This window comes from Microcebus murinus, chromosome 22, assembly GCF_040939455.1.
Source record: "Microcebus murinus isolate Inina chromosome 22, M.murinus_Inina_mat1.0, whole genome shotgun sequence".
In the NCBI taxonomy this organism is placed as follows: domain Eukaryota; kingdom Metazoa; phylum Chordata; class Mammalia; order Primates; family Cheirogaleidae; genus Microcebus; species Microcebus murinus.
In genome coordinates this window covers 14,762,610-14,775,192 of record NC_134125.1, presented here as the reverse complement: position 1 = coordinate 14,775,192, position 12,583 = coordinate 14,762,610, and the positions used below count along the sequence as shown (strand labels likewise).

Below are 12,583 nucleotides of genomic sequence, written 5' to 3'. Positions count from 1 at the left end.
TTTGCGTTCTCCCTCCCTCGAGCATCTGTTTGAGCTTCTCTGCTGCGCCAGGCACTGAGGCTGTAACTGGTAACAAGCCACACACAGTCCCTTCCCATGAGGCATTCACAATCTAAGGTGGAGGCTGACAAGTAAACAGGCAAGGACAGCTTGCTGTGCTAAGTATCACGCAGGTAAACTCAGGGGGCAGTGGCAGTACAGGGGAGGAGTATCTACCCCAGCCTAGGTTTAGTCAAGTAAGACTTCCTGGAGGAGGTGACATGGAAGCCAAACCGTGAAAACTGTGAGCAGCAGTGGAGAGGCAATGGCAAAGCTTCCTGGGCTTGATCAGAGAAGTGAAAGCAAAAACCAAAGCGCATTTGGAAGCTACAAGCAGATCACTATGGAGTATGAATAAAGTGCACACGCATGTGTGAGGGGGCAGCGGGGAGAAGACAGGGGGAGAAATGGGCTGGAGGGATAGGTGGGGCCTGGGTCAGATCTGAGCCTCGACCTTCTCAGAAGCTGTGCCGAAGCGGCCCAGCCTGACCTGGCAATGCCTGCTCCCCGGAGTCTGTGCCTAAGGCAGATGACGTGTCCTGGGGGAGACTCCCCAAGTCTCTTTTGAACACACTTGGTAGAAGAAGCGATCCTATAATTACTGTGGTAATTAGAGGCACTTCCATGGCCTCTTTAAACAAACATTGCACAAGCTGTGGCCCTCTCACCTGGGGTGGGACAGGGAGAGCCAGGTACCCCTCCTGGGGGGAGCCAATGCCAGCATCTCCTGCCAAGCACACCTGACTCCCCGGCTGAGGCCCAGAGGAGCCATAGATACACCTGGGGCTGCTCCAGCTTGGAGCTGAGTGCAGCTGGCAGAGGGACAGAAAGTCACTCCCCGGGTGCCACAGGCTGGGCAGCCTCCAGCCAACCCACAGGCTTCAGATTTATTCCAGCCTGGCCTTCTTGGGGGACTTCAAGCCTGCAGAGATCTTGACCAGGACCTTGTAGGAGCCTTCTACATCTTGGCAACCTTGGCCTGAGATGCTCAAGCTGCTAGTCTCTGGGTCCACACTTGATCTTCCTGGGACCATGTACACAGTGTTTCCATGGCCTGGACACCCTGCCATCCCGTCAAGTGCCGTTTGGTTTCTTGAAGTTTCTGCATTCACATGTTTTCCCAAGAGACACTTTGGGGGCCTCTGGTTCAGACAGAGAGAAGAAAACATTTCTTTTCATTTTCAACCCCACACCAAGCCTCTTCTCTCTCCTTTCTTCCACCAGATTTTCTCACTGAAAAGAATGGTCCCTTTGCTTCTGGGAAGGCCTTGACTTTCTTTCCCCGGCAGCTCCTGTTCCATTCACCCAATACTTGCTTTTCATTTGGCTTTGCCTTCTATGACTCACTGAGAACCAAAGCCCCAGTGAATTGCCCTGGGGCTCAATGTGGCATTTTCGTTTCAAGAGTGACATGCCTGGTCTGTTTTGATTCCAAACTCCCCAGAGAAGGAGCCTCTACAGCTCCCAAAGCCCCTTCAAGACTCAGAATGACTGTGTGTCATGTTCAAGGATATAGTTGGCTTTCTGTAAAAGCACCTGGCAAAGCTGTAAGAGCTAAATGAATGTCAAGAATTTAGTCCCTTTGCCTTTTTTTTGAGACACAGTCTCACTCTGTTGCCTGGGCTAGAGTGCCATGGCATCAACCTAGCTCACAGCAACCTCAGCAACTCCTGGGCTCAAGCGATCCTTCTGCCTCAGCCTCCCAAGTAGCTGGGACTACAGGCATGCGCCACCATGCCCGGCTAATTTTTTTCTATATATTTTTAGTTGGCCAATTAATTTCTTTCTATTTTTACTAGAGACGGGTCTCGCTCTTGCTCAGGCTCATTTCGAACTCCTGACCTTGAGCAATCCACCAGCCTTGGACTCCCAGAGTCCTAGGATTACAGCCTTCTTGTCTCCCCACGATATTTCTGCATCCAGTGGGTTTCATGGCTGGGCAGATATTTGCAGGCTGGTATCTTTATGCAAATGGTGAGAGGAAGGATCCCTGGTGGTTTGATATTGTCTTGGGGCCCTGCCTCAAACTCTCCCCAGGACCTAGATATTATCAGCTGGCCCTTTCCCAGGGCTCTCTGGTGGAACTTCAGAGGAAACATGTCAAACCTAACTGGCCTTGGCACCTGGCAGTGCTGGAAGGAGGAAGCAAGAGAGCTTACTTCTGAAGGGAAAGTGTACTTGGCTTTCTCATTAAAGGGTTTCCCTTGGGGAAGAGGCAAGTGGCAGATGTATGGGCAATGGCCAACTGATCCATTTGGAGATAGATTCAGGGTGTGGTGTTCCCTGTAAGCCTGGGCAGGCCCTGGGAAACTGGAACAGAGCTAGATCCCGGCCTAAAGTTGGGCGAGCTACAGAGGAGCCTGGGTAGGCTGGTTTCAGGTGTGTGAGTTCTACTCCCTGCCGAGACTGGGGGGAGGACGTTGATGAAGGGAGGAGTCCAGGCGGGTTAGTGTGTCTGTTGCCCAGGCAAGTTTCAAAAACCTGGAGCTGCACTGAGTGATCATGTTCATTCATGAACACAGCAACTGGCAGAAAGGTTTAGCTGGGCCCTCAAAGCCTGGCCTCAACACTCCTTTTCAGTGTCTTCTCGCAACACTTCCCATTACAAATGATCCATCCCACTCCTTACAGGAGCCATGCTCACCGGGAAACTTCACATCTTTGGAACCTGCCTCATGCCATTCTCTCTCCCTAGAATGCCTTTTATCCTGGCAGGCTCTCAGCCTTTCAGACTGCCTCATCCACTCCTGGGGAAGCACTCCTCAATACCTGGGGTCTCAATTCATCTCTCCCTAAGCCCCAGATTCACTTCGTTGGTCTCTGATCTAGCTCTATCATGCTTGCTTCTGTGCCTGCTTCCAGTCCTCCAAATGGGCAGTTCCCTGAGTTTCCTGTTCTTGCTGTTCCCTCTGCCAGGAACTCTCTTCCTCTGGGTCTTTGCGCGGCCAGCTCTTTGTCATCCTTCAAACATCAGCTCAAACATCACCTCCTCAGCAAGGCCTTCCTTGTCCACCCTACCTAAAGTAGTCCCCCCACCCCTTACTCTTTGTCCCACGACCTTGTGTTATCATCTTTATGAAACTTAGCCGCATCTGAAATTACCTAAGTCTATTTGTCCGCTTGGACTATCTGCGTGTGTCTGGTCCTCTAGAATGTAAGCTCCTGGAGGGCAGAATGAGTTGACACACAGTTGGCGCCCAACAGATATCTGTTGATTGATTAAATAAAGGCAGGCATGGGGTATTCGACTTGGCATCCCGAGGACTGGGCACAGAGCCTGGGCGCAGTAAAGGTTGGCTGCGTGGTATACTTGCTACAGGAATGAACGAACCAACGAACGTACGCAAGAATGCAGCGCTCTGCCCGCAGACTGACAGGTTGACTGACAGGTGGGAACCCGGGGCCCGCAGACTGTTGATTGACAGTTGACAGCTGAGTGGCAGCCAACGGACGCGCATCGGGGCTCCTGATTGGCTGGTGCAGCAGCCCCGCGGAGAGGGCTGCGCGAGGGGTCCCGAGGCGACAGCTCCGCGAAGGCACGGGGCGGCGGGAGGCGGCCCAACCGCCAGAGGCCGAGCGAGCGACTTTCGCCTCGAGCCAGCGAGCCAACGTCTCCGCGCACGGGCCGGCGCGAGGGGCGGGCCGCGCGTCACGTGAGCGTGTTTTGGGCACGTGACCCGAGCGGGCCGAGGCTCGCCCCCGCCCCCGCCCCTCCTCCCCTCGGCGGCTGTGATCCGAGCGGCCTCGCCTCACCGCCTAGCGTCCCCTCCGCCGCCGCCGCCGCCGCCCGCCCGCCGGCCATGTCCCCCGGCCGCCGCCGCCGCTCGAGCGCGGCGCTCCCGCGGCCCGGCGCGCACTGAGCGCGGGCCCGTCCTGCCGTTCGCCCGCCCGGGCCCCTTGTTCTCCGCGCCGCCGCCGCCGCCATGTTGGGTTTGGAGCCGCAGCGGAGCCGTCGCCGCCGCCGCGGGTGAGGGAGGCCGACAGCGGAGCCCGCCCCGCCCGGGGGCCCAGGGACCGGGGCTGCCTCAGAGCGCGGCCTCTCCCCGCCAGCTGCCCCCCAGGCCCGCCCGTCCTCCGAGCCAGCCGGCGAGCGAGCGAGCGCCGGACCCCGGCCGCGCCTTCCGCTCCCGGCCCGAGCGAGCCCGCCGCTGCCGGGCCCGGCCGCAGCCTGCAGTGGAGCCCAGGAGAACCAGCGCCATGGCGGAGCAGACCTACTCGTGGTGAGTGCGGGGCTCCGGGAGGCCGGGGCGCGGCGAAGGTGGGGGTCGGGGTGCCGGCGCGGCCCACGGGGGGAGGAGGAGGAACAGGTGCGTGTTGGGGGGCCGCGGTCGGGGGTGCACGCCCCCCTCTCCCCACTGGAGGGGGCGGCTAGCCTTGGCGAAGGCAAGGAGCGGCAGGGAACCGGGCGTCCGAGAAGGGGGATGGAGGAGGCGGCGGCAGCGGTGGATGTCATTTGGCTATGGGCGGAGCAGGTGATGGAGAAGGGGAGCATGACCCCAAGGGTGGGAATCCCACGGATGGGAAGCTGAATCCGACGGGCACCCCGGAACTGACTTGTAGGGGTGGCTGCTGGGCAGGAGGAATGGAAAGGGTGGAAAGAGGCAGGCCGGGGCAAAGGTGGGTCATTGGGCTTAGAGGAAGCTCTAGTGAGAACAGGTGATAAGAGACAGAACTTCCAAGGGTGAGAAGTGGAGTAGCCGCCTCGACTGTGAGACTGCTGCTTAGCTCTGGGACGGGGAGCTAAGGGAGAGTTGGTAAGGTGGGCCCAAGAGTCTTGGGAGCTATGGAGGGAGTCACTGGTGAAGAGTTTGGAAGAGGAGCCTGTTTAGATGACCAGATTCTGGAGAGGAAGTCGTTGCTGACAGTGGGGCATGGCAGAATCTTTGTAGGGGTTGGTACTATGTTCTTAAGAATTCGAAGTGGGCTGGCGCCCTGGGCCAAGTATGGAGATGGAGGATCTGCGAATTATGTCCATTTCTGTGGGAATTTTAAAGTTATTAAGTAGCTCATTAAGAGCTGAGAAGCAAGCGTACTGTGTAGTTTATGGGGTGACAACATACATATTTTGAAAAGGGAGTGCTAAGGTTTGGGGAAAGGGAACGAGAGCCCCCCACCCCCCCTTTAGCAGGCAGAGGTGGAATATTTGCAGGAGAGGTTGAAGGAATGACAGTATCCGTGAAGAGTGGAAATTGGAGAGTGGGAAGGAAGCAATGGCCCAAGGGTGAGGAAGCAAGAAATGAGATGATTGTAGGTGTGAGGAGGAGAAGGAGGAATCTGGTTGCAAGCTAGAGACACTGTGTGAAGCAAATGTGGTTTGGGTCAGAACTGTAGACTTTCCCTTCTTAGGAAAGAACTTACTAGAATGCGAAGAACGTGGTTTGGAGTTGGAAGACCTGGTTTGAGGTGTGGTTTGCTACTAACTTGCTTTATAACTGGACATGATAGTGAGTTTTTAATTTCTTTTTACCTATAAAAGAAAGGCATTTTTTCACAGGTTGTGAGGATTAAATGTATACCTTTACAAAGCACTTGGCAAGTGCCGTATTTTACTACAATTACTATAATTAGGGAAACGTCAGAGAAATGGGTAATGTTTGAAAATAAAGAATAGTTTCATGTGGAAGACTTTAACTGATGATTTGTAGTATTTGAGGTTATGATAAGTCGAGAACTCATTGTGTCTTTCCATAGGGGAAAAGGGTTGACAATGGAGGAGGATAATTCTAAAGGGAACTTCAGTGAGGTGCATACAATCTCAAGAAGAAGATAACTGAGAGATTGAAAGAAAATAACTCTAAGGGAAGAATTAAAATCTTGGTGAACAAGTGCTTTGAAAAGTCATTTAAACTAATTTGATAGTTTTGAGTGACAGTGAGCTGCTCCTCAGTAGCAGGTGACATGGAACACAAGATTACAGTTTGAGCTTTCTGTAAAGGTGATCCTGCCATGCCTTGTGGTAACACATCTTGAATTTATACTCTGGCCTAGCTGAGAGTCCTAATGGCTGCCTTGCTGTTTTTGTACGGTACAGAGGCCATGGATGATTGAAAGAATGGAAAACACCGTGGTCAAGAAATGGGGAAAATATGTATTTTACTAAGTATGTTGGCCACATGCTACCTCTGTATGATGTTGGTCAGCTCTACTAGTTAAAGGGCGATTACTTTGTGAAGTTTGACAGTTTATAAGATTTATTCTGCTAAAATACTTCCTTCAATCTCAGCTATCTTTATTTGCTCTACAGGCAAAGAAGCATCCTTGAAATCAGGATGCTTACTTAGCCCATTATTTTGAGATGGAGAAAGTTACCTTGAGAGAGGGTGGTATATAATCGCAGAGGATTGGGAATTAGGAGATTTCCTAGTTCTTCCTGAATCAACTGGGTAATAATGTAATAATATAAAGAACTGTACATGTGGCATTTAATCCATACTCATTTAATTCTTCTAAGTCTTTGGGATAGATGCTATTTCCCTGTTTTAGAGAGGAGGGAACATAGGCTCAGGAGGCCAAGTGATGTGTCCAAAGTATTATACTCCCCCTGTGATACTTTATTTTGTTTGACATGAATTCAAACAATTCATTGTACTTATTCTCATTGAAATGTAAATATGGAAAAGATATTCCAAAAGTGTGTGTAAAGTGATTTTTGGATTATCTGTCATTTTGCAGTATCTTTGTAACTCTTCCCTTGGTTTGTACAAACAAGCAGAGTTTTTTTTTTTTTTTTTAAGACAGACTTGCACTTTATTTATTTGTATGTGACCTTTAGGAAAAATCGACCTCTGGAGACTAGTGTGGCACTACAGATTTGTCCGAGGATGGAGTTGGTGAAGAATGCAGAGGCTTAAAGCACATAGGCTCCATTAGGATTTTCATATAATAAGACAGGTGAATTATAAAACAGGATTGGTCATGTTGTATAAATTGATATTGGTCATGAGTTGTTAATTACTGCAGCTCAGTGATAAGTACATGGTGGTTCAGTATTTTATTCTGTTGACTTCTACATGTTTAAAATTTTTATAATAAGGTTTTTTCAAAAGCTCCTAATTTTTTTTTTTTTTTTTTTTGAGACAGAGTCTCGCTTTGTTGCCCAGGCTAGAGTGAGTGCCGTGGCGTCAGCCTAGCTCACAGCAACCTCAATCTCCTGGGCTCGAGTGATCCTTCTGCCTCAGCCTCCCGGGTAGCTGGGACTACAGGCATGCGCCACCATGCCCGGCTAATTTTTTTTATATATATATCAGTTGGCCAATTAATTTCTTTCTATTTATAGTAGAGACGGGGTCTCGCTCTTGCTCAGGCCGGTTTCGAACTCCTGACCTTGAGCAATCCGCCCGCCTCGGCCTCCCAAGAGCTAGGATTACAGGCGTGAGCCACAGCGCCCGGCCAAAAGCTCCTAATTTGATATGTAAATTCATGGTATACTATGATTACTTTTTTCTTTTTTTTTGAGACAGAGTCTCGCTTTGTTGCCTAGGCTAGAGTGAGTGCTGTGGCGTCAGCCTAGCTCACAGCAACCTTAAACTCCTGGGCTCAAGCAATCCTGCTGCCTCAGCCTCCCAAGTAGCTGGGACTACAGGCATGCACTACCATGCCTGGCTAGTTTTTTCTATATATATTAGTTGGCCAATTAATTTCTTTCTATTTATAGTAGAGACGGGGTCTCGCTCTTGCTCAGGCTGGTTTCGAACTCCTGACCTCGAGCAGTCCGCCTGCCCTCGGCCTCCCAGAGTGCTAGGATTACAGGCATGAGCCAGGGCGCCCGGCCTACTCTGATTTCTTATGCTTGTTCTCTTTCTAGCAAATTCTATCAAAATCCTGTTACCAAAGGGTTCAACTTAATTTCCATTTAGCTGTGAAGCATTTTCTGACCTCCCTGTCTGAAAGTGATTTTTTTATTTTCAATACTTGTGGTTCTGTCTGTATCATTCCTTCCTTTTCTGGTGTAAATACCTAATCTCCTCACTAGATTGTAAACCCCTAGAGAGTAGGGACCATATAGCAGTAATGTTTGTTCTCCCCTGTGCCTTGCAACAGAGCACCTCCTTAGTAAGTCCTGAGTGATTGACTATGATGGTAAAATATCAGGAAGTTTCAGCCTTTGTTGAGAGAATATTAAGCATGAGGAGGAAGCTACTGAAGGATGAATGTTTATAATCCTATGTGTTTATAAAAGAGAGCTTTTTGTAACTTTGTTTGCTGATGTCCCAGTGCTGTGAGAATGAGGAATGCCATCCCTTATTAGAGTTTTAAATAAAAGCAAGTGATTGAAGAAATTAAAATAATCAGTAGTAACACCAGAATCTTTATCACGACTTAACCACAAGATTCTGCTTATATCCTTTTTACGTGGATACACTGAGGAAGTAAATGAATACTCGTGAAAATACACTTTGAAGGTGCAAACTAGACTTCTATTAATTTGAGAAAAACACCTCACTCACTGTATATTTATGAGCAGTTGTTTTAGTGTAAGTTCTGTGGGAAACTGGAGTTCCTGATGAAGCCAGTGTGGTACTTCTATATAATCACACTTGGACCATGTTAAAAATTACTTATATTAGGGTTAATGTTGGTGTATGAGGAAAAGAAAGTCAGTCTGTCTGAGCCTTTCCAGTGAGTTTTGTTAGCAAAGTACTATCATAATAACTTGTTTTGTATTTTCTACGTGTTAGGGTTTTACATGCATTGCTAAGTAAGGAAACTGAGGCTCAAAAAGTGTAAATAACTTGCCTAAGGATATAAATGGTAAAAGGGCTCAAAGTTCAGTGACACCAAAATTCTGACATTGAATCTGTTCACTTATGTTTCCACAATCACCACTATAAGCCAAACTTTCTTTTTCTTGAGTTTCTGTTTTAGCTTCCTTGCTGGGTTTTCTCCATTCTTCACATGTTGGTACCTCTTGGTCTTCTAACAGCCTAAATCAGATCACAGCAGTCTTAAAATTCTGTAATGGCTTTTGGCCACACTTAGAATAAAACCCACGTTGCTTAGTATGATCTTCGTGGTCTGGTCTTGTGTGTGTCTCTGAGGGGTGACAGACAATAAACAAAGTAAGTTACACAAGGATAAGACTTTTTTCTGTTTTGATACTTTTTCTACTGCCTCGCATGTACTGGATATAGTAGGTGGCTGGTGGATTTTTGCTGGAATGCTTCTGCCTGTGCTATATATCTTAAGATCTAATCTCAGGGGTACATTAATATTGAGGTGTAATATATTGCGATAATGGGCACTATCATGTCAGATATTTGCAAATAGTGCTAAACTGGAAAATGGTAAGTAATACAGATCTCCAGAGCTGGTGGAAATTAGTTTACTTTTGCATTACTGCTGTGATCATATCTGATTATAACTGATAGAAGTTTTTTTCCAGAAAAAAACTAGCTGAAAATGAGTAGCATATAGACTTTAGAAGATTTGCTCATTATTTTAAAAACATGTTTTGCCTGTAGTTAAAGTGCTATGATAATATTGTTTGGGTGATGTGTGATTTAAACTAAAATTAGCCAAATCTAACAGTATGAATTTGTATTTAAATCATTTCCCTCAATGTTATAAAGCCTCAGGGGGAAAAGAAAGCTGGGGAGTTTGTAACCATATCAGCTTGTAATTATTAAGTAGTACTATGAGTCTAAATGCCTAATATTCATGCATTTCTCAAAATAGATTTCTACAGGATCATTTATTTTAGGGTTGACAAATACTGTGGAATTGTGAGATGTTATGTAGTTCTATATAATTATATTTTGTTTCAGCATTAATAACATTCATAAATTATTTAGTTTTCATTGTTCTTATCTGTTTCATCACACTATCGCATGAAAAATCAAGGATGTATTAAGAAGAAGAGTGTCTAACCAAGTGCTGTTTTAGCTGGCTGTTTTTGACATCTGCAACTTTTATGTGCTTGCTGTCCCTGGCAAGAAAGCCATAAGTATAATTTGATTTTTTAACTCTTTTAATCTATTTTTTGTATTTCTGGAGTTTAATGGCTCTTTCTTAGGAGTTAAAAGAAAATACTAGTTTTATGTATCATCTGTATAAATTAAGAAACATTTATAGCTTTGAGTTTCTATAGTGTATTTTCTAATTCTCACTTAAAAGGGTTAGAGACAAAGTGCTCCTCTTCTGGAATTTTAACCTCTTAGGTATCCAGAGGGGCTCCAGATGATCAAATTCAATTTTACGGGGGGAAAAAATCTATACTTAGTCCCCATGATCCTGGTAATGAATTGTTACCTCTCAGATTTTATTAATGGATCTCACTAGGACCACAGCTTAAAATGAAATAGTCCCACTCAGTTGCTGTGATAAGACTAGATTGAGTCTCTATGAAAAAGTTACCTTTATAGGTATTTTTAAGGTATCAGACCAATGAATTAATATGTATTAGCCTAATAGAGACCTTGTAGAAAATCCCATTTCTTTGTGGGTTTCACCCTAACCTGGTAGGAAAAACATGATTATTTTAGAGTTCTAGCATGGATAGTGGAGATCTACTAAAGAATTTAAAAATAGAGATGTGCCTTAGTTGTTTTTACATGTTTGTGAATTATATTGAATATAAATGATCATTCAAAGTATTCAATTGTCTTATGCTACTCATTAAATTTTCATTTGAAATCCTGAGATATGAGCACCTAATTTTGCTGTGGTTTCTTTGAATAAGGAAATCTTTAGTTTGAGGGTGATTTTCATCTCTGATTAATTGTGACCTAGCCATGTCTTAATCTCAGTGTTGTATTTTGTACAATGGTTATGCCTGACCTACTCCACAAGGTTGTTGTGAGGATTCAGTGAGATTATGTACAAATGCTTTGTAAATTGCTAAGTGCTATATGAAGGCAAGTTATTTGTTCTCTGCGTTATTTGTTAGATCTAGGTAGGTTCCAGACAGTCCCTGACAGTTTTTTCTTGTTTCACAATTTAGTGTTGAAACTTAGTGTCTGTTCTATCGAGAATGTCAAATAATACCGTATAAAAAAATAGAAATAATAGTTTTCAAATTGTCATTGGTTTATATTTTTGCCATTGAAGTGTGTCATAAGGTCGTATTTTAGTCATAAATTTCATGGTCCATCACTACATTCCACAAAACAAAGAAGAAAAATCATGAATTGAATATAAAGCTATGTTTTTTCATATGATGGTTTTATCTTGATCTTTTGAAGACAGTTTCTTTCATAATCTACTCACTTGAAGAAAGAGCAGTGGAGTGTGGATAATTCTAGTCTTTCCCTGGTTTTTTTTGGAGTGCACACGAAAGTTTTCTCCTTTTCTAAAATGCCTGAGGAGCTGTTAGCAGTTTCTTATCTGTTTCCTTACTCCACACCATGTCTGACTGTCACACCCACTTCCCTTCATCTTTTTGTTCATTGTTTCTTCAGCCTGATTATACAGACATTTTGACCTAAATATAGTGCCTGACTTTGTTTTGTTGTTTGTCTTAATTTTAGTTCTAGATGACTTTCCAAACTTGACTAAATCTTTAGGTCTTGCCTGACAGCATAAACTTTTAAACCTTTGACTGTATGCCCTGTCCTGCCTTTATAAACTTCCCAGAAATTTATACTCATTTCTCAAAAATGCTTGCAAAAATATTACTGTTAGAAGTAAAAATTAGTTGTGAAGAACAAATTCTCTTGTCTTTGCTATTGATTATGTACACATATCTTTAGAAATGGCGCCTAGGACTTTGGCTAGTCTGGTTAGAGCTGGTTGAGGATTTTAGATAAGGCCAGTTAACCTTAGAGTTATAGATAGGAAAGAATGGAAAACTAGAAATCAAGGCTTAGGAAACTCACAATTGAGAAATGGGAGGAAGAAGAGGAGTCAGAAGAAGCTCTATCATAGGTAGGATAGGAAAGTGTAATGGTGTTGAAAGGTACAAGAGAATGCTTAGGGGCAGGAGTGTAAAAAGCTACAGGGTTCAGAGAGAATGAAGAAAACACAGGCTATTGAATTTGTGAAGAAAATCATTATTGAAAGAGCTCTAATAAAGATCAGAGTAGTGAAGGTGAAAGCCAAATTAGGGATGGGTAATGAAGAAATAAAAGGCATCTTTTAGGTACTGGCTGTTTGAGAAGATGTGAAAGACATAAGGAAAGAGGATGGTTGGTGTAGAAAATGGGTCATAAAGGTCTTTTGGGTTTTGTTTTGTTTTTAATAAGAGAATTGTATATTTGCAGGCTGGGAGAAGAACTTGATCTTGGAAAAAGAAGATACTCTTTTTAACTGTAGTTTAAGTTTAGAGATTCCTACCTTTTATTTATTATTAATGGATTGTAGTTAGGAGTTGTGAGAGAACTTAATGGGGAATGCTTGGTGTATATTCAGTCTTTGTCTCTTGGTTTTTATATTGTCACTAGTTTGGGTTGTACTATGTTTTGATATCTTTGTGTTTTTTTATTGCCTGAGTATAAAATCTAGACTCTTCAGTCTGACTTTCAAAACAATAGTCTTACAACTCTGCTTCTCTATATTATCTTTAAATACTACTTGTTACTTAAGCTGAACCAGGTTACTATTGTTTCCC

General features: G+C 45.0%; 1 protein-coding gene across 2 annotated transcripts in view; it reads left to right on the top strand.

Moving 5' to 3' along the window:
- Positions 1 to 3,749: 3,749 nt before the first annotated feature.
- Positions 3,750 to 12,583, top strand: part of SPPL3 (signal peptide peptidase like 3) — a 120,718-nt gene continuing 111,884 nt past the window's right edge. The window contains exon 1 of one of the 2 annotated variants that reach the window (XM_012756545.3): positions 3,750 to 4,259. In XM_012756545.3, coding sequence (XP_012611999.1) covers positions 4,237 to 4,259 — 23 coding nt within the window. In that variant the 5' untranslated portion in view covers positions 3,750 to 4,236. The remainder of the gene's footprint in view (positions 4,260 to 12,583) is intronic. The other variant, XM_075996620.1, reaches the window with a different exon arrangement.